We start from the raw sequence: 22936 nt of genomic DNA on the forward strand, positions 1-22936 counted from the left end.
TGCACAGCCAGCAAGGCAGCCACTCTTCTTGACCTTCTGTCACGCTTTTATATGTATCTGCTAGTATCTACTTTCCCCTAGTAATTGTTTTGTTTTTCAATAAATGAATAAATGTACACATAATTCCTACAAGGAAATATTGTTCAACTCAAAATGTTAACTGTACTGTTATTGGTCTATGCATATTAGATCATTAGTAACATTAAAAATGAAACAATAAACCAAAATAGGTTAGTAGGCATTTACTTAAGTCTTTAAAATAGTTTTCTACCGGCAGCGTTACTGTAACAGTCGAAAAAAATCCTAAAATTATGGCTTTTAGTTTCAGTGTGCCACCCCAAGCTTTTAAATGGCCCCATCTGGCCACCCCTATGAAACATTTCTGGAGGTGCCGCTCCTCCCAAATGGAAGCCAGGTAACTCAGCTTCTTTGTGACAGCTAAGAAGAAAGAATGGGTTTTGTACTCAAAAACACCCCTGTTCAGCATGTGAGCTGGCACCGGGTGGGAGCACATGTAAACTGTAGAGACGTATCTGAAGAGAATCTCACTAAAGGCTCAATCCTTCATTGAGAGGGAGTGTCAAAGTATTTCATATTCTTAACTACACCTAATCTGTTGTGGTCCAGATTCTCTAAAAACAGTGAAATAGTCCTCTAATGTAGCGTCAAACAGGGATCCAACTTTGTTAGCCAACCACAACTGGGCAGTACATCGGTTTAATTGATTAATTCCAATTTACAACTTTTTAGATTTATTCTTTGGAAAATTGGGATTTTATTATCCAATGTACTCATTGGACTTCCATGAAGAGAACAGCATACCATGCTGAATATATGTTTAGGAAAATGTATTGTCAAAATGTTGTAAAGAGGAAACTTTTTTTTTTACCTTAATAAGAGGCATTATCATTTACTCATTTCCTTTTTTTAAGTTAGTTTGAAGTTACACAAGTGAAATGAAGCCTATTCTTAGCTCATTGTGTAAAACCACTAACATTTTCATTGTTTACATTGACAGGGCCGCCATCTTGTTTTACAAGCATGTTTCACAGCCTGCTGCTATAGACTGGTGACCTGTCCAGGGTGTACCCCGCCTCTCGTCCATTGACAGCTGGAGATAGGCACCAGCACCCCTCGTCACCCCAACAGGGATAGACGTGTTAGAAAATGGATGGATGGATGGCTTCACAGCTTGTATTTAGTTGCACTGTGAATTCAGGTCAACGCCTAGATCAAATGCTTGACATAAAGGCAAGTTTTTAAAAATGATTTCCATTTGTAAAACAAAAAGATGGAAAAAAAAATATCAATCTGATTTGGTATGATAAAATCGTAGATTTTATTTTTAAGCCATGTTGCCCAGCCCTATGGACAATACAGGTGGGTGATTTCCCCACATTGCATGAAAATTACATTTAGAATTAAAAAAACATGATTTCATTCCTGCGCTCATGACTCCCCTGACAGAGCAGCACCCTCTGCAGTGACAACATAACCCATATGAAAAGCCACTATTGCTGGACTTAATTAGTCTGATACAAATTATTCTTCTCAATCCCACCTTTTCTAAACATGCCTTCTGTTGAATTTCTGAATCACTCGGATCTTTCCAGCTGTGATGATTTTCTACTCTCTTTGAAAAAAAATATTTATTTTGCAGGAAATCTCTTTCAAAATCATTTATTTTCCCAAGTAGGTTTCTTACATTGGTTATTAATGAACATTTGTACATGATATGCTTGGTCAAAGCTTTTACCCTCTGCTAGAAGTTCCTCTCACATATTTTAAGTGGTACAAATCTATAAACATTTACAAAGCAGAAGTTTGACAACAAATGTTTTAATTTGTAGAATCAACAATATTGCTAAGATAATGGCTGTTTTAAGGTGAAATCTTACAATTAGAAGTAATATTTGAAATTAATTTATTTATTTTACCATATGGTGTACCAATTACTATAATTTCACTCCAGCTAAAGGCAACATAGCATATGTCATCATGTCCAAGCTCCAGCTGAGTGTAGAAGGGCTTACAGCAGTTGTCTGTACAGATTTCAACAAATTTCATCAACCTGGAGAAAGAAGACTTGTCCAGTTTCATGCCTATGATTTCTGCCCTTTGGGTGTAAGGGCAGCTGCAGAGAACTGTTGGATATTGTATAGGAAAGCTGCCTTTCAGCTGATCTGAGAGCAGTTAAACTACTTACAAATAAGTCGACTGTAAAATCTGGTCTCTGTGGTTAAAAAGTGTGTGCTGTTACATGCTTTTATGCTATTTAATGTTTAATCAAAAGACCCTTGGTCTGATCTTGGTAATGTCCGGTTTGGCTTTGATGTTAGAGCAATAAGTAAAAGAGGTTTTCAAGCAATTGCATTCTCTAACAGCAAACTCTGCACACATATGGAATAAGATAACAATAACAAATTCTCTTTAGATTGAATTTATTAACAAAATGTAATGCCCATCCAGGGAACACCATTAATAATGTTGTTTACATGAATTGACAATATATTTCAATCGACAACCCTACTAGGCTAGTGAAACTTAAAACTTGCTTAAAACTACTAAGGAAAATAGAGATCAAAGAAACTATGTATACACAAAACAGAACAGAAGGACAAATTGAAAAAAAAATGGTTGAAAACAATCACCATAAAAATGATTTCATAAATGTAGGAGTTAATGAGGATCTTTAAGTTAGAGAAATAAAGTTCATATTAAAGAAGGTGGAATAAGGTCAAATTAACTTAACTAAATCAGAACAACATTTTGCATGTCTTCAACCCATTCACAAAGCAACTTTGAGTGATATAAAACATTATTTGAAATAACATTTTAAAGAATCCGTCCGTCCGTCCGTCCGTTGTCTTCCGCTTATCCGGGGTCGGGTCGTGGGGGTAGCAGCTTCAGTAGGGAGGCCCAGACGTCCCTCTCCCCAGCCACTTGGGCCAGCTCCTCAGGAGGAACCCCAAGGCGTTCCCAGGCCAGCCGGGAGACATAGTCCCTCCAGCGTGTCCTGGGTCTTCCCCTGAGCCTCCTCCCGGTGGGACATGCCCGGAACACCTCTCCAGGGAGGCGTCCAGGAGGCATCCTGACCAGATGCCCGAGCCACCTCAACTGGCTCCTCTCGACGTGGAGGAGCAGCGGCTCTACTCTGAGTCCTCCCCGGATGACTGAGCTCCTCACCCTATCTCTAAGGGAGAGCCCAGACACACTACGGAGAAAACTCATTTCAGCCGCTTGTATCCAGGATCTCGTTCTTTCGGTCACGACCCAAAGCTCGTGACCATAGATGAGGGTAGGAACGTAGATCGACCGGTAAATCGAGAGCTTCGCCTTTTGGCTCAGCTCTCTCTTCACCACAACGGATCGGTACAGCGCCCGCTTCACAGCAGACGCTGCACCAATCCGCCTGTCGATCTCCCGCTCCATCTTCCCCTCATTCGTGAACAAGACCCCAAGATACTTAAACTCCTCCACTAGGGGCAGCACATCCTCCCCAACCCGGAGAAGGCACTCTACCCTTTTCCGGTTCAAGACCATGGTCTCGGATTTGGAGGCACTGATTTTCATCCCGGCTGCTTCGCACTCGGCTGCGAACCGCTCCAGTGAGAGCTGTAGATCACGCCCTGATGAAGCCAATAGGACCACGTCATCCGCGAATAGCAGAGACTCAATCCTAAGGCCACCAAAGCGGATCCCCTCAACACCTTGGCTGCGCCTAGAAATTCTGTCCATAAAAGTTATGAACAGAATCGGTGACAAAGGGCAGCCTTGGCGGAGTCCAACTCTCACCGGAAACGAGTCCGACTTACTGCCGGCAATGCGGACCAGACTCTGACACCGGTCGTACAGAGACCTGACAGCCCTTATTAAAGGGTCCGGTACTCCATACTCCCGGAGTACCCCCCACAGGATCCCCCGGGGGACACGGTCGAATGCCTTCTCCAGATCCACAAAGCACATGTAGACTGGTTGGGCAAACTCCCATGCCCCCTCAAGAATCCTGCTGAGGGTGTAGAGCTGATACAGTGTTCCACGGCCAGGACGAAAACCACACTGCTCTTCCTGAATCCGAGATTCGACTATCCGACGGACCCTCCTTTCCAGAACCCCTGAATAGACCTTACCAGGGAGGCTTAAGAGTGTGATTCCTCTGTAGTTGGAACACACCCTCCGGTCCCCCTTTTTAAATAGGGGGACCACCACCCCAGTCTGCCAATCCAGGGGAACTGCCCCCGATGTCCACGCAATGTTGCAGAGCCGCGTTAACCAACACAGCCCCACAACATCCAGAGCCTTAAGGTACTCAGGGCGAATCTCATCCACCCCCGGAGCCTTGCCACCGAGGAGCTTTTTAACAACCTCGGCAACCTCAGCACCAGAGATGGGAGAACCCGACCCAGAGTCCTCAGGCTCTGCTTCCTCAATGCAAGACGTGTTGGTGGGATTAAGGAGGTCTTCGAAGTATTCCGCCCACCGACTCACGACGTCCCGAGTCGAGGTCAGCAGCACACCACCCCCACTGTAAACAGTGTTGGTACTGCACTGCTTCCCCCTTCTGAGACGCCGGATGGTGGACCAGAATCGCTTCGAAGCCGTACGGAAGTCTTTCTCCATGGCCTCTCCGAACTCTTCCCACGCCCGAGTTTTTGCCTCGGCGACCAGCCGAGCCGCCTGCCGCTTCGACTGCCGGTACACATCAGCTGCTTCCGGAGTCCCACAGGCCAAAAAAGCCCGATAGGACTCCTTCTTCAGCTTGACGGCTTCCCTCACCGCTGGTGTCCACCAGCGGGTTCGAGGGTTGCCGCCACGACATGCACCGACAACCTTGCGGCCACAGCTCCGACTAGCCGCCTCAGCAATAGAGGCGTGGAACATGGTCCATTCAGACTCAATGTCCCCCGCCTCCCTCGGGACGTGTTTAAAGTTCTCCCGGAGGTGGGAGTTAAAGCTCCGCCTCACAGGGGACTCCGCCAGACGTTCCCAGCAAACCCTCACAGTGCGTTTGGGCCTGCCCGGTCGGACCGGCTTCCTCTCCCGCCATCGGAGCCAACTCACCACCAGGTAGTGGTCGGTGGAGAGCTCCGCCCCTCTCTTCACCCGAGTGTCCAAGACATGCGGCCGCAGGTCAGATGAAACGACAACAAAGTCGATCATTGAACTGCGACCTAGGGTGTCCTGGTGCCAAGAGCACATATGGACACCCTTATGCTTGAACATGGTGTTTGTGATGGACAATCCATGACGAGCACAGAAGTCCAACAACAAAACACCACTCGAGTTCAGATCAGGTGGGCCATTCCTCCCAACCACGCCCCTCCAGGTCCCACTGTCATTGCCCATGTGAGCGTTGAAGTCCCCCAGCAAAACGAGGGAGTCCCCAGGAGGGGCACTCTCCAGTACCCCTTCCAAGGACTCCAAAAAGGGTGGGTAATCTGAACTGCTGTTTGGCGCATAAGCGCAAACAACAGTCAGAACCCGTCCCCCCACACGAATGCGGAGGGAGGCCACCCTCTCGTTCACCGGGGAAAACCCCAACGTGCAGGCACCGAGATGGGGGGCAACAAGTATGCCAACCCCAGCTCGGCGCCTCTCACCATGGGCAACTCCAGAGTGGAAGAATGTCCAGCCCCTCTCAAGGAGACTGGTTCCGGAGCCAGAGCGGTGCGTCGAGGTGAGTCCGACTATCTCTAGTCGGAACCTCTCAACCTCGCGCACAAGCTCAGGCTCCTTCCCCACCAGAGAGGTGACATTCCACGTCCCAAGAGCCAGCTTCTGCAGCCGAGGATCGGAACGCCAAGGTCCCCGCCCTCCACTGCTACCCGTTACACATTGCACCCGACCCCTTTGGCCCCTCCAACAGGTGGTGAGCCCATCGGAAGGGGGACCCATGTCGCCTCTTCGGGCTGAGCCCGGCCGGGCTCCATGGGCAAAAGCCCGGCCACCAGACGCTCGCCAACGTGCCCCACCTCCAGGCCTGGCTCCAGAGTGGGGCCCCGGTGACCCGCGTCCGGGCGAGGGAACACAAGGTCCAATAATTGTATTCATCATAAGGGGCATTTTGGGCTGCACTTTGTCTGGTCCCTCACCTAGGACCTGTCTGCCTTGGGTGACCCTACTAGGGGCTTAAAGCCCCTGACAGCATAGCATAGCTTTTAAAGAATGATTTGCTAAATCACAAATCAATAAGTTTTTGAAAACTTGATTTTTAATTAATGGACTTTTTCTCCAGAAATAATTCGATTTTAATTTTGTAACTTAAGATGGTGGAGGGACACTTTAAGGAGACAACAACCGTAAATTATGTTGGGAGCACCTCCAGATTACACGGCCATTGGCTTCATAGCTTTCTCTTAAGTTACACAAAATACCATCAATACAATCTCATTAAAGTTATTTATTAATACAATATGAAAGCTAGTGGCACTATCGGACAATAGTGGAGCGACATGAAAATTAGTGTTATGTTTAAACAAAATTGTAGTTATGTTTAATGTAGCTAGTTGTAAGGCTGTTAGCTTCTAGTAGACATTAAAACTTGCTTAAACTGACTTTTAGTCATAACATCGCACCAGTTTTTAAAATGTCTCATGGAAATTAAAAGCACAACTCAAAAATACATTAGCATAGCTTTGTTTCATGAGATCGATAGCAGGTCATTTAGCCTGTTAGCCCCAGGTCTTAACTTGATTTAACCTTAAAAAACACAGTGAAAATACTTCAGAAGTAAACAACCTCAAATTGTTTCATCCCAAATTAACTTTCCCTGTTTTCTCTGCTTAACCTCATCCTTTACTGTGCCCCGTTATGGTGACTGGGGACATTCAGTTGTTGCAGGAGGTGTAGCAATTGGTTCGGGCCAGCGCCAAGTAAGCGGCTGCTCTCGCTGTCCTTTAGGCCCACTCCACAGACTTCTCTGGTGTGGTTGCACTCAGCACTGTCCTGGTATCGGGCCTGCGAAGGCTGTAACGTGCTGGATCAGCAGTGTTTGCTTGAAGTTTGAGGGGATCTCAGGACGGTTTGCAGAGGCGTGGTTCTCGGCTCCCTCCAGCTGCAGGAAACCACTTCACCAAGTCCGGGCCCAGATTTTATGCAAAAGCTGAAAAGCTGTTTCCATGGTGGGTGGCTGCTTAGATTTTAATGCCTGATTTTCTGTACTTACCTTTGGTTTCAGTTTTGAGGAAACGTCTGCTCTTCAATGCTGCGATAGGCAGCAGGAGTGTAGTGTTTCTCCCGTGCTCCTGCTGTTGCAGAAAGCCGGAAATGAGGGCGATTTGAGCTGGAAAGAAGGCAGAGTAGGTCTTAATGTCTTAATGAAGCTCTTGCGTTCTTATATTTCTCATGGCTATCAAATTGCAGTCTGGTATTTATATTCCTCGTCGCTGGCGTCCCTGACAACGCTCTGGACAAATGTGTGATTTTTGAAACCTTTGTCCCATATTTTCTTCAGCCATTGCACACTGCCTTCATGGCTCCATGGGGTGTATAAAATCCTGTGGAATGTTTTATGCCCTTCTCCAGACTGATACATTTGAGCAATGGGCTCCTTCTGCGCCTTTGCAACTTCCCTGTAAACTGTGGCTTTAGCTAAAGGATGCAAATGTGGCAAATTGAGAAAGCTCCTATTAGGGTTTATCAGTTGCTTGCTAACTGAAAGCAGGTGTGAGTCTAAGTGCTAAACTCGAGACAAGCATTGTGTGAACAGAGTGTTTATTGAAGTTTGTTTCACAGCCCTTCATGCAAGCATAATAAAAGGAAATACATGTTCAGTTAATCTGAAATACATGGCTATGAACCATGGGAGAAAATGACAATGTGTGGAGAAAACTCAGAGCTGCACATGAAGAACAGGGAATCTCCCCAGAAAAAGGTTTCAATTTAAATTTTGAACCCAGGATTTTCTTGGCACCTGTGCAAACAACACTGTCTTCAGAGATATTGAAAAAATGTTTGCACATGACTTATAAACTGTTCAAAACTAAAATAAATATGCAGTGTAGATCATCAGTACCTTATTGAATGATACTTGGTTGACTGGTTAGTTAATCTGTAGTTATCTGTAATAGGACCTTAACTGAGCAAAGTTAGGAAATGTTTACTGCTCTGTTTTGGAGCTCCGACGGCCTTCTTATGACTTGAGCTATAATTCTTAAGACAAAATCCTATTCTCTTGATTACATCACATCAATGTGAGAAACATGCTCCCCATCCCACTGGTGCTTTCTAATTATTCCTCTGTCTCACTGGAAATTTGTTTAAACATCAAAATGAACCACTCAGTTGGACCTCACTGTTCCACTGGACCTTTAGCAAATATAAATTATTTAAAAGCTGTCAAGTATGGAGACTCATTGCTTTTGCTTGGCCAAATTACAAAAGCTCCTTCTGAGGGGATTGAACTGGTCATCTGTGACTGTTTTTTTATGCTGTGGAGGAGAGGAAAGATTCTGCATCTGAAATGAGCTCCCAGAGTTTCATCCAGATGCAGAGCAGAGCTAAACGAATTATGTGGGGAAAAGTGTGGTGTATGGGAGGAGGCTGAATGTGGCAGACTGGAGGAGAGGACCATATGTTCCCTGCTTGGCAAGGACGCTCCTGTGCATCTGTGGTTTTCAGCTGCATGCCTGCTGCAATATCTGCCAGGGTTTAGTGCCGGGCTGGCAGTTTTACACTTATTTGTGCTCTGTCTCTAGCCAATATTTTTCGCGTGGGTTAAAGTTTCACTGGTTCACTTGCATCTGATTCTTTGGGTCCTGGGGGTAACTAAGTTGTTTTTGCATTGTGGGAGGGAATATTGTGGCCACGGAGGCGTGTAGTTGCTCCTGAGCCCTATTAAGAAGGTACTTGTCAAACTGACATCCAGATGAAGGCTGAGTTCCAGCACACCCCAGCAGAGGGTTGTACTGGAACAAGATGGCCAGCTACAATTTAAAAATCTAACTTTCTCAATGCATTGTCTACAAATTTTCCTCCCTTCAACACAGTCCATGCACAGTATGCAGTGGGGTGCATCATAAACAATGCAGGTATACATAACAGAATTTACCGTTTTTATAAATGATTTGTCCATGATTGGACCCATATATATATATATATATATATATATATTTCTTTCTTTTTTTTTTTTTTGGTTACGCCAACTTAACAAAACACAAAAGATGAAATTAGTAAAAAACGTCAACCTTCTTCTCAGTAGTTTAAATATTTCCAATCGGGCCATTTACATGATTAAAATTATTGTGTATGTATCTTGCTTTTCAGTTTGTATGAAAATAGGTTGCTTTAAGTAAATGATGTTCCACTGTACACACATACACACATAATACATATCATAATGAATCTACTCTCCAAATAAGGCAGGTCACTATAAACATTTTGGGCATATAATAAAAAATTTCAATACAAGCAGCGTTTCGTCTAACAGACGTCATACATACTTTACAGAGGCAGCACTATCACAGAGTTTATGGAATTGCTGCTCAAATTTCCTAGTAATGCTCCTATAATCCCATTTCTTAATCTCATTCTACACCATCCAAATGCTCTGTTAATGCTGAAGAAAATTCACTGTCCTTGGGATGCTGCACCTTTTTAAAGTGGCTTCAACAGCAGGACAGTCCTGCTTGTTTTTTTTAATTAATTCAACTAATACTTTTTTTTAAAACTTGTGGCCCCTCATAGACTGTGTGCAGAGCCTTGAAGTTTCGGCCCAAGCAGTACCGGTGAACTTTTCGTATGGCATATACTTAATTGGTAAATTACACTGTCCTGACACAGAAGCGGACCCTTCACCCTTGTAAGTGCACCATTAAAAGTAGGGGTGCATCACAAGCAACACACAGATTTCTTATTTCTTAAATGCAATGGGACATTTTTCTCATAATATACTTTTTTCTTTAGAAAATGTCTTTAGGTGCTGCAGCATATATGGGAAACCTGAGACAGACTTTATCAACGAGAATCCAATCTTTTTTGAGGAACACTAGTCGGTCAAAGCTGAGTACGAGACAGCGAACTGTGATGAAATCTTCTGCTGCTGTTTCTCTGTCAGCTGCACCTTCCAATATCAGACAATGCAAGAGTAACCCCGAGGAACGGAGATGGGTGCTGTGCTTGCTCAGCTGCATCTTTTCCTTATCTCTTTTTATCCCTCTGTTTGTTTATGTACCTCATTAGCTGCAGACCGTGCTTCTGTGACCCAATGTTCTTTACCGCTGCGTCCCTCTGAGTGGAATGGGCTGAGAAAGTCGCATTTCAAAAAGATTTCTGGCTTCCTGTGTCTGAGCTGTGAGTGAGCGTGCTCTGTGGTGGGTGGCCTCATTAATTGGACCTGAAGAGGTTGAGGGCGAGTGGTGGCAGAACTGTCAGGTTCCACTTGGGCTCTGAAAGGAGCTCTCGTTTACCATGTTGGATGATGATATGCAGTCAGAGGTCTGGGAGCTGTTTGCCTCGACACGGGGGTAATGAGAGGGAAAAAAAGTGCCAGTAGATGGGAACAAGCACAGATGATTTTCTCTGAACAGAGAAGGATGTCAGAAGTATATTGGCTAGATGGATAAAATGAGAGAAGGAATGAATCAAAAATATGATCCCCACAAGAACTGACTTTATTACACATTGATATCTGTGGATTTCCACTTCACTAAGCTTTGCATTTTCTATACATTCAACAAAATATGAAATATGCCCATCTGAAAGGCTGTTTCCCCTTTAATAACTAATTGTATATTTTGAAGCCACTCAACTCACAAGGATCTAAATTATCCAATTTAAGCAAAAGCATAAAGCACTGAAGCATATACACATTCGTTTTATTTCTTACCTTTTAAAATTTGCAACATTTCAATGAAATGTAAATGAGCCCAGATTGCTCACAGATTGAAATGTTGGACTCTAAATGATGATTAATTTGGTGCAAGATAGAACAAAACACCATTCACCAATTTGAATGAAAAGAGCAACAGATGTTCCTCTAGTGCCACTTTTCCATGATGGTTTTCTGATGGTTTTCTACAGACCCAGTATAGCCAGAAGGTGGATACCGCCTCCTGGGACGGCTTTAGCCACATCATTACAGGTGGTTTAGATGCTTTTTCTTTGTTTTTACAAGCCCAAATGCTCTAATATGAGCTGCAAAGGAAAGGGCGCTTGGAGGTCAGCTATTTTACACCAGCTCTCCCTTCCAATACAGATGTACAGTGCTGCCTCTGTACTGCACAACATTGCCTTTATTTTGAAGGATTCGGACTGGCTGACACAGGTTTTAGTTTTGCAGTACACCTCTTTCTGTGCATCTGGCATGTTTAAAACAACGCTCAGAGGTGAATTGCTACGGGTTTATGTGGATGAAAAGTTTTCTAAAAACGATCTTTTGTGTATGATATCATTCTTCAAAACGATGTGGAGGAGATATTCATTTTTATACTGACCAAGCTACATGGGTTAAAGCAGTTTTTAAATCTGACAAAGACAGGCTCCTTTCTAAGCTCCATCTGACTGTTCACAAAATGCCACGCACATACAAGCTTTCAGAAATAAGCTCTACATGAAACCAAACCAGGTGTGGAAGGGAAGTCAGTAAGGGCTGATATAGAGCGTTACACAAAGACATTATTTTATATATATATTCTGAATGAAAAAAAAAACAAACATTGGTGGCGTTTCTATTTTCATTCCTTTGGAACAAACTACTATTTTGACCATGACGTCAGTTAAGCCTATGAAATGTTTGACCATCACAGATTTGTGATTACCTGCCTTGGTCACTCAAAGACAAACCAGTGGCTGACTGAATTCAGAATTCCTTTCACTTCTTGGACTGCAGGACCTGGACTTCTTGCCATCAATTTTTGCTCTCTACCAGAAAATTTTGTTGAAAAATTTCCAGCCTAGTGAAGTTGCATGTTACAAAGCTGGACTTTGATCCCATTGAGATGCTGTTGCATAAACCTAACAGCCCATCGATGCTCAAGAGTGCTCCAATGTGGCTGAAATGAAACAAATCTGCAAAGAAGATTGGGCCAAAATTTGAAATGCTTACTATCAGTTATTGTAAATGCTTGACAGTGTTATGATCTGGCCTGTCTGTTGTCTTCATCCTACCACTCCTCCCTTGCTGTGTTAATTAAACTTCATGCACCGCACATGCGAGCCCACTTCTCCGCTGCTCTGCAATCAAGTTCATTCCATACGCCTGTTTCTTTGTCTTCATAAGCTCTCCACAGACAGCAAGAAATCGACCGGTTCTGAAAATCTTTCAGGGAGTAGATGTCCGCCGTTCTTTATGCCAGTTTTACACTAAAAAAATTTGCCTTGCTAAGCCCTTGTCAGACATCTACCTAAGCTTCTGTTTTCTGGACCACAACGTGGATTGTTCCCAGGACTACAGGCCTTGGATCTGTCTATGTTTCTCAGTCCAGGCCTCACATGTATGACTCAAGCCTGTTCATCGGACTCGAACCGAGCCTCAGCCATCCTGCTTATCACCCTCTGCAGTGACTAGGCCAACTGCATTCACCACCAAGACCTCCAGCTTGTTTCTGCACAGATTTCCTGCCTGCACCATGTTCCAGTTTATTTCTGTTAATAACAGTAGTTTTTTCTGCAATAGGTGGCACAGCCTGTTATTAGGTGGCAGCTGTTCTAGTTTCAATATCATACCACTATACCAGAAGGCTTTACAATGATCACAGTTTTGATTTGAGGGGCCCTGTTATCTTCAGCCTGAATGATGCAGTTGCTTTTTAGTTGACGTTTCAAGCTAAATGTTTGCATGTTTTAGCAAACTGGGTTTATAGCATGTTTCAGGATATGCCCATTATACAATATGCAATATGTTTCTAAAACCCATGCAGATCAGCCACAGGATCTGCTGTTTTTAATACAGTTCTAATAATGACCTCCATATTATAACAAGGATCAGAAGATTTCCCTCCTTGCCCTTTGTGATGTTAACGGATTCTTAAAAGATTGTGCAGATGTCTGTATAACACAATAAGATGAGTTATGTTGTGCGTAATGCATTTTTATGACAATATTTCTATGCTAGAAACATTGTCAAAAATAGTTTGCTGATTTGGTTTTTCCATTTTTTTTGTACACCAGTAAATCAGATCCTATCTTAAATGTCTGTTCAGACTACGGACGCTTTGAAAAGTATCCAATTTAGTACCACATATGTGGCACAGATCGGTTTGTTGTTTTAGGTGAATGGGGCTGTTCACACTGCCATGGAAAAGACAGAAATGGGTCACATATGGGCAAAAAGATCACACTTGGGTTGGAATTTGTTATTTATGCAAATAGTTAAATAAAAAAGTTGCAATCAGTGGTTAAGACAATGGGTATGAAATTGTTATGATCGTGAATCAGGCAAACCCAGTATTCAAACCCAACAAGTGAGGTTAAGGCAAAAAACAGGATTTTAATGGTTTGTTTAAAGCTACAAAAGGGAAGTAAATAAATAAATCATGTCAATAATCCAAATGTTGTTGTTTTTTTTACAAATTTGGATACAGAGTGAACTAGTTGAGAATTTCTTGGAGGCTGGTGAGAGAGCAGATTTTGTTATATGTTATTTTGTTATAAGTATTTTATTATTTCATACATTTAAATGGATATTGTGTTTTCCTAGTTGTAGAAGCAATAATGAATTTGAATAAAACAATGGAGATGACTGTAGATTTCGAGGAGAAAGAGGAATAGCTTCGACAATATTACCATCCTGGGAGAAAACGTGGATGTGGGTAAGGTGTACCTCTGTGTTTACCTGGACAACAGACTGGACTGGAGACATAACTGTGAAGCTGACTGCATGAATGGACGGAGCAGAATGTACTTCCAGAGGAAGCTTAGGTCCTTCAGTGTTTGCAGCAAGATGGTGTTCACTCTGAGCCTGGTTCTGCTGGAGGTTTTCCTTCCTGTTAAAGGGGAGTATGATTTTTTTTTTTGCATTTTTACTTTGTAAAGTGCCTTGAGATGGCGTGTGTTGTTAATTGCCGCTATATAAATAAAATTTGTATTGAATTGAAACTTCTATAATTGTTCTGGATGGTGTGATCTCCTCCGCCACCATCTGTTGGGGTAGCGGAATCAGAGCAACTGGCCCCAAAAAGCTCAAGAAGCTAATAAGAAAGCCGACTCTGTTCCATGGACTCTTCTTGAACTTCTGGAGATCATTTAACAAATAAGGATTCTTCATTAGATAAAGAACATTATGGACAACCCTGAGCATCCTTTTCATCAGTCATACAACAACAGAGTGTCTTGAGTGAAAAGCTTCTCCAGGTCCACTGCGAGACAGACCACTACAGGAGATCCTTCCTCCATCCTTCCTACAACAACGTGTTTAAGAAACATGCATAATATGAGTTACAACATTTCATTTGGTTTTGGCATTACTAAAGTATTTTTGGAATGAATTGCACTCTATTCTAAAAATGATTAGAGAGTCAGAGGCAGAGAACGATTCCCTTCTCTGCCTCTGACACAAATCCTACATATCTTCCTGGTCTTTAGACTGCGACAAATAAACCCACTTTGGTTTTCATTTGAATCTGTGGACTCATGCTGTGTTCAATGTAACTGTCAGTTGTGGGTTACACAATTTAATTTTCAAGTAATCTTTGTATTTGTATTTTAATGGATGTGTTGCAACTTTAGAAGCAGTAGTTTGCAGAGTACATCTACAATTACTTTTCCCACAAGTTGTTTGGTCCTAAAAAGTGACTTCAAGCTAATGCTACAAGAACAGGCGAGATAAGACAGAAAAATTTGTTCTTTCCTTGGGACTCAACTCTCTGCATTAAACTTGTTTTAGAATCCTGTGGTGAGAGGTGCTGGCTCATAAGTCCAATCTTACTATTCTTACCCACTTGTTCTGTGTCACTGGATCCATGGCAAAGGTATTTGTCCTTTTATTCTCAATAGGTGGTTAACCATCTGGCTGGTATGTTCCCATAACGAAATTATATTTTTTTGTCATCAAAACAATACATTTTCTGTGATAAGACATTGAAATGTTGCCACATACTGTAATTGCTCAATATATTATCATTGCTAAAGTGATTGTCTGTACTGCTGCAAAAAGCTCTTGATGAATCAGAAAAGGTCATTAGAAATTACTCTTCAGCTTTAGAATACATTGAAAAGCTCTGATATACGTGCTAGTACTATGAAAATTAGCATATTTCTGGTATCAATGTATATTTAATATCCACAAGACACAAGCCAGCCGTGGAACACTGGATCAGCTCTACACCCTCAGCGGGATCCTGGAGGGGGCATGGGAGTTTGCCCAACCAGTCTACATGTGCTTTGTGGATCTGGAGAAGCCATTCGACCATGTCCCCGAGGGATCCTGTGTGGGGTACTCTGGGAGTATGGAGTACCGGGCCCTTTAATAAGGGCTGTCTGGTCTCTGTATGACTGGTGTCAGAGTCTGGACCACATTGCTGGCAGTAAGTCGGACTCGTTTCCAGTGAGAGTTGGACTTACTGCCAAGGTTGCCCTTTGTCACCGATTCTGTTCATAACTTTTATGGACAGAATTTCTAGGCGCAGCCAAGGTGTTGAGGGGATCCGTTTGGTGGCCTTAGGATTGCGTCTCTGCTATTCGCGGATGAGGTGGTCCTATTGGCTTCATCAGGGCGTGATCTACAGCTCTCACTGGAGCGGTTCGCAGCCGAGTGCGAAGCGGCCGGGATGAAAATCAGTGCCTCCAAATCCGAGACCATGGTCTTGAATCGGAAAAGGGTAGAGTGCCTTCTCCGGGTTGGGGAGGATGTGCTGCCCCTAGTGGAGGAGTTCAAGTATGTTGGGGTCTTGTTCACGAATGAGGGGAAGATGGAGCGGGAGATCGACAGGCGGATTGGTGCAGCGTCTGCTGTGAAGCGGGTGCTGTACCGATCCGTTGTGGTGAAGAGAGAGCTGAGCCAAAAGGTGAAGCTCTCGATTTACCGGTCGATCTACGTTCCTACCCTCATCTATGGTCACGAGCTTTGGGTCGTGACCGAAAGAACGAGATCCCGGATACAAGCGGCTGAAATGAGTTTTCTCCGTAGTGTGTCTGGGCTCTCCCTTAGAGATAGGGTGAGGAGCTCAGTCATCCGGGGAGGACTCAGAGTAGAGCCGCTGCTCCTCCATGTCGAGAGGAGCCAGTTGAGGTGGCTCGGGCATCTGGTAAGGCAGCCTCGTGGACGCCTCCCTGGTGAGGTGTTCAGGGCACGTCCCACCGGGAGGAGGCCTACGGGAAGACCCAGGACACGTTGGATTTATCACAATATTTTGTGGTGTTATTGTAATAAAAATGACAATAAAAAGAGCTTACAACATCTTTGCTGATTTTGTAGGCAAGTGTATGGCTGTGACTACCTGCCACTGCAATCATAGCCCTACAAACACAAATGCTGCCCTTAAAAAGCACACTCATTGTGAAAAAAGGTTCCTTCAGGACACCAGTTACATAAAGAACTGAGATTCTTATCATTAAACTGCACACAGTAACTGGATGTCATCGAATTGGTGAATTTATTTATATTTATTGATGCATTTGTGTAACAAAGAGAAGCAGCAGATAAAAATAACAGTTCTGATTATACAGTTCCATCCCTCATTTTAAACATGACTGGCATGTTTAATGTCATACCATAGCATCCAAAAACAGGTTTAAACCTGGACCTTGACAGGGCCACTCAAAAACCTCTCGACTTCCAGAGGTGAACTTGCTGGTGTGCCAGATTATTACATTTGTATTTATTTTTTGCATAGTCTTTTGAGTAATTTTGAATCATGAACACTGACCATGACTCAGGCCAACAAGTTACCTTTTTGTAACCTTTCCCAGGCATACAAAGTTTTGCTTTGAGGTAATTTAACCTACTTTGTGTCGACAGTTTCTGCAGGTCAGACTGTGATCAGGACCACAAAAAGATATGTAAAACTGGGTTCATTCCCAAATTTTGTTTGAATGATCTGAAGTATTTAATCATTGTTTTAAAAAGAAAAAGCAAAAACAGGAAATCTGTATGGGGTAAATCCTTTTTCACAGTACTGGCTGTATGTCAAGGCAAATAAACGTACTTAGTTTTCATCAAAGCTGCAGTTTTCTGCTCTCCTGGACTGGAAGAGTGTTCAGCTTAAAATGTGTTTTGTGTTATGAGGGAGCATGTTGCCATCTGAATAATGCATCTGAACCCCGGCCTCTTTACGAGAGCATACACTGTAATGTTCAAGGCCAGGCAAACACAATGTGTTGCCCAGTGTGCTGTTAAATATAAATGAGCACTGAAGTGGCTTTCTTTGTGAATTTCACTAACTACTCTGCTATAAAATGTTGCTGCAGAATTCTGTGGACATTTAGGCTATTCACATGTTCTCAGGGCTTTGCAAGCCAAGCAACCTTAGCCAAACAATCTCACGTGGGATTCAAGACAGGCTTTAAAAGCATTTTTCACTGGTAGTTTTTTCCACTATGTACATCTTTGTCTTCAAAGATGATTGTCTCCATCTTCCTAGCAGGATTTGGTGTTTAACCTCTTAAGACCTGAGCAGTTTAGGATTTTTAATGCCTGAAAATTAACATGTTTAATGTTTTTCAACTGACTGATCAGTAAAACGTTAATAGTTGATCAAACCTTTATGTTTGAAGAGAAACTGATCTTTTTCAAGTGTCTAAAAGCCCAAGTTTAGACTAAAGTTCTCGTGTCTCGAGAGGTTAAGGAAAACCAAATAGTAAATGGAAAAGGGCTGCTATGTTAAAAAGTTTTTACCATAGCAGCCCTTTATATATATATAAATAACATATAATTAAACTTTATTTTATTTCAATTGTATTTCAGTCAAGCCACACCCTTAACTGTTTGGTTAATCTGTTTATGTGGATGGTCATCATTGGTTACTGTGGTATATTGTGATTTTTCTGTTAAAGGTTTTCCAACATAAAAATCTTGTCACAGTAATTTTCTGCTGAGACATCCACTTCTATTTATTGTTCCCTTAACAAGCTGATTAATCAAATAAAAAAACTCAAAACAAAAAACAGGTTGTATCCGGTCCTGTGTCCAGGACCGGATACAACATGGCAATGTTTCCATACAGTAGGTTAGCCATAGGGAGTAGTTCACAGCAAAAAGGGAACTAAAAAGTACATTTTGAAATTAGTGTATTTTCCTTGACTTAAGGCAAGATTGTCTGCCAATGGAATGAGTATTTTGACCCCTTGATTATATAATTAGATATACTGCACTTGAAATAAGATGGAGATGAGTCGTTTCTATTTTAAATACAGAAATTGAATTCCATTATTAGACCAAGGACAAATCAAGGACAAATACACTAATTTAAACACAATTTTGCTCAGCCAAATTCAGAGAATCTTTCACGGTGGTTACAGGTTAGTGACAATCTCCCAAGTTACATGGGTAGTATTGGTGAGTTGTGTTCAACCCATTGGCACCCCCCCCCCCCCCCCCCCCGTATCCCACCCCACAACTAGTTTTGCTAGGTGTACTGAGAGGCGTTGGCTCTACGACTAAGTTCACCCATGTAACGGATTTGGTTTTAGACACGAAAATTCAGCCGAGACACAGAGAGTGGTTTAAAAGATTCATTCATTTAACAGGTGTAGCTGGACTGGTGAATGGCTGGCACATTTCACATAATGAAGGCAAAAAAACTGACAAACAAACATACAATGAACAAGGGTTATTTTTTTTGTTTTTTAAGCCTTCAGGAAAGTCACAGATAAATATAATGGAGAGGTAGTAGTGTGCTTATTGAACAATGATGATTTGAGGATTCGTTCACAGAAATGTGCCAATGCAGAGTTCCAGACACAAATAAGCCCTGGAGGGTTTAGTCAGGGGACAGTCCAGGGTCATGCACAGATGAGAGTCAGAGGGGAAATCCAAAAACCTTTGTCCAGAATATCATCCAGGGTCTTGATCCACAAAGAACACAGAGATGCAGAGGTAACAGGAGGGCTAGGCAGAGAGGCGGGTACTTGCAGGGGTCCATGTCCAGAAACTGAAGCCTAGGAATGTTATGAGAGGCTTCAAAGCATTTGCCGAGTAATGGAGAAGGCGTTTCCGCAAAGCGCATATCGAAGCTTGCTTCATTTAGGGGAGGTGCCATCCGAAGCCTCGCTACCCAGCCGTACCACAGACTGCTTCAGAAGTGGTTCAGATGGTCTGGGAGTTTTAACCGCCTCAGTATTCAGTCATAATGTGGGAGTTTGTTGAAGAATTTTGAATATAATTTTCATAGCTTGGATAATAGAGTTTGGATAAACTTTTGATAGTTTGGACATAGTTTATAAAGTTTAGGTGAGAGGAGGAGCTTGGAAATTGAAGAGCACGAGGAGATAATAGAGGATTGAGCCAGCTAGGAAGAGGAGGATTTCACCTATCTGGCAATATTTGACTTGATTTCTTCTAATAACGTAAGGTAAATCTAACATTCTTATGATTCATGAGATTTGCTTATCAAGAATTGTATTTGCGCTGTTTCTTCGACATGTATTTGCTGGCCCACAAACTGACATCCCTTTATTAACATCAGAGGAGTTCAACATTGTTGGAGGGTCTTTCTTTGCCAAATCCATTTTATGACACCGCTTCTGAGCTATCTGGAGAGGAAACTGTTTCCAAAGTGGTTCCCCTCATAAAATGTTGGAGCAAAGCGTTCAGGAGTTGATGACAGAGCTAGCACCTGCAGCTGCATTAGACGTTGGAGACGACCTTATCAGGCTATGGGAAAAGCTTCAGATTTTGCAGTCCATGAGTATCCTATCCCAAGCCCTCTTTGACTCTAGATTCACAGTCATATGTCTTGGTTGACTAGGTTTTGGTCTAATGATATTTTGAGTTTTTATTAAAAAAATGAGTGTTTTGGACATTCTTCTTTTGTTCCCTGCATATCTTGCACATATTTTAATTGCATTTTCTTAATAAAAATGCTACAAAAACAAAACTGGTACTAAAAAAAAAGAATCTATTAAAACCATAAACTGTTGAAAAACTCTTATTTCTTAATAAAATCTCCTGTTTTGCGCATCATTGTCAAAGTTCGACAATCACTTTCACTGTCTGTTAAGCCCATGCGATTTCATTAAAGTGACAGAAAAATGAGTCATGATGGCCAGTCATTCGATATTGTACTTAGAAAGATATACACAGAACATTAAAAATAGTTTAATATACAGATGTGATAATCACAAGATACATTAATGGATATTATTAGCAATAATTCACAAGGGCCCTAAAGAATACAGATAGAGGCAAGCTTATTATTATTATTCTGCTGACTTTGATTATGCATTCAGTCAGTGGGTGCTTTCATGTGCAAATGAAGCCTCATGAACTGAACCCTTTTCTGAATCAATTGGCTCAAATGGTTCAATGACTCATCTCACCATCACCACTGAAACAAGAGAGTCCGACAACGGCGAGGCAAACAGGCAGGAATCCACAAACCAATCAGCCACACACAGGAAGGCAGTCAAGGACCACTGGAAGGTTACTCACACGGTGGTTTTTAAGAATCGGGTGCCAGAGCCAGGTAGAAATAGTGCTCCTCCCAGGTGAGGCAGCTCCAGTAATTAGAGCAGACACAGGTGCAGCCAATCAGAGGAAATTACCAGAGCAGCTCAGGGAACGGAATGACACCAGCGGTCAGCAGCAGAGAACAGAAACACGGCGAGGCTGTGAACGTTACATGAAATATGTTAGCTTCAACATCAGGAACTGGCTGCTGATTGTGTGAAGAAGAAAAAAGAGAAACACCTGACATGGGTACTAATAATAAATGTTATGTTTTTCTATTTGATCAAACACCCCGTGATTTGCTCCTGTCCTGCAGTTGGTGCTGCCAGAATACTCCATCCACGGGCTGTTCTGCATAATGTTCCTGTGTGCCCAGGAGTGGCTGACTGTGGGCCTTAACATCCCCCTCCTCTTCTACAACACATGGAGGTAACTATGGAGTCTGTGTGTTCTGTGTTTGTATGGACATGTACATGAGTTCTCACTTATCTGTTCCTCTTTTTGCATCATATTGTTTGTTTTAGTTTTTTTTAAGCTTTTAGATTCCTGCCATATCTGATAAGGATCAAACAATGCACATGTTACTAAAGCCTGATGTGGTGTTACACCTCGCCACAGATAACACACGGTTTACCAGACCGTGCTTTTCTATTTAGTCCCAACCTAAAGTCCTTTGCAAGATTATTTCTGACCCTCTATCTTTTTCACTTTTTTTTTTCATGTTACAGCGAAACAAGATAACTTGTTGGTAAGATAACTCCATGGTAACTCTGGAGGAGGCACAGAGCCGCAGCTGAGGTGGAAAAATCTGTCGATAGGACAATTTGTTAGCTGTGCTCTCAGCAAATCTGGGCTATATGAAAGAATTTTTTTTTTGTAGCACTTCGAGATAATAAGATAATAAGTGCAGTATAAATTAAATGTATTATTATTATTATTATTATTATTAGAGTGGCAAGAAGAAGGCCACAAGAAGTCCTACTTGCAATTTGTCACAAGGCAAACATGTGGAATAACGTACTCTGGTCAGATGAGAGTACACATCACCCTGACAACACCATCCCCATTGTAGAACATGTTGGTGGCACTATCATGCAGTGGGGATGATTGTCTGCAGCATGGGTCAGCGTCCAGCAGAAAAAAACAACTTAATGTGCTACTAGGGCTACAACAGGATGAGTTGAAGCAGTAAGATATATTCTTGTGTTAGAATAGTCCAGTCAAAGTTCAGTTGAGAATCTGGGCAAAGAGCTGAAAATTGTTGTCCATGGATGCTTTCCATCTAGTCTGAATGAGCTTGAGCTATTTGTCAATGAAGAATGCACAACAAATTGGAGTCCCTACATGCCCCAGAAGACATGAAAATCATTGTCCTTCCACTTCACAAATATGCCCTTTTTTTGTGTTGGGCTGTCATATAACATCCCAATAAAATACACGTCTGTGGTTGTTATATGACAACATGTGAAAACGTTCAAGTGGCATTAGCAGGACTCTGTGTTTGCAATGTTTTCTCAACTATTTGTATTCTGGTCTAACCCGGTGTGTAAAGTCTTCTGCCAACATAACTGCCCCTTCTGCACTATTTTTGAGGACAATTACGGATTTTAAATAAGCTGACATTTAACATGAGAATATCAATGAAACAAAGTACACAGCTTACAGTTTTGAAGTGACCTAAAGCCAGTTTGAAAAACAGAGTACTTAGTCATATTTCGATTCTCCCTGTTTAACTGGGCTCCTCTCCGCCGGACAGCGGGTTAGACACGGACTCCTGGTAGTCTGATTGATTTGAGCTCATGTGCTCCACTAGCAGAGACTTAGACTAGAAGAGAGGACATGAGGAGAGGAAAGCATCTTGCTGTCTCATTAACTGCAAACTGTGCCAGATGCCCACCGGCTACAGTTGCCACAGCTGGGAGAAGAGAGGACAAGAAAAAAAACTGCAGGCTGGAAAAGAGAGACGGGGGAGGGCATGATGTGAGGCAAGGAACAGCAGCAGATAGGAAGAGAGAGGGCTCGTGAGTGATGTGTGAGAGATGTAACATTGACAAGGCGCTTCTTAGAGAGAAGGTAGCTGGCTGAAGCTCTGCACGTACATGCATACATGCTGTCACTGTGTCCATGTGTGCTTTACAAATGTTTCTAGGCAGGTTCAGAGAATGGTCTAACAGCTATGTGGGGGGAAAAAACTTGTAGTTTGAGGGTTCATAGAGATTACAGACCTTTTCTACAAACCACCTTGAGAAATGGCTGCAAGGAGAATCTGCTCTTTTAGCTTCCCAGGAGGTCCTAAGATCAAGCACCCCAGCCGGCCACATCCACTGACCATGTTCAGCCGGTAAAGACTACACAGAGAGGGTGTGTCGGGTATAATGAATGCCACCCACCCCC

General features: G+C 42.7%; 1 protein-coding gene across 3 annotated transcripts in view; it reads left to right on the forward strand.

The window, feature by feature from the left end:
- The window catches only part of cnih3 (cornichon family AMPA receptor auxiliary protein 3), a 122543-nt gene that overhangs the window by 81602 nt on the left and 18005 nt on the right, over positions 1-22936 (forward strand). For all 3 annotated transcript variants that reach the window (XR_004928340.1, XM_036128965.1, XM_036128966.1), the window contains exon 4: positions 20859-20971. Coding sequence is in view for 2 of the 3 variants with exons in the window: in XM_036128965.1 (XP_035984858.1) it covers positions 20859-20971 (113 nt within the window). In the remaining variant the exon portion in view is untranslated. The remainder of the gene's footprint in view (positions 1-20858; positions 20972-22936) is intronic.

Source organism: Fundulus heteroclitus, unplaced genomic scaffold (assembly GCF_011125445.2).
Source record: "Fundulus heteroclitus isolate FHET01 unplaced genomic scaffold, MU-UCD_Fhet_4.1 scaffold_127, whole genome shotgun sequence".
Taxonomy (NCBI): Eukaryota; Metazoa; Chordata; class Actinopteri; order Cyprinodontiformes; family Fundulidae; genus Fundulus; species Fundulus heteroclitus.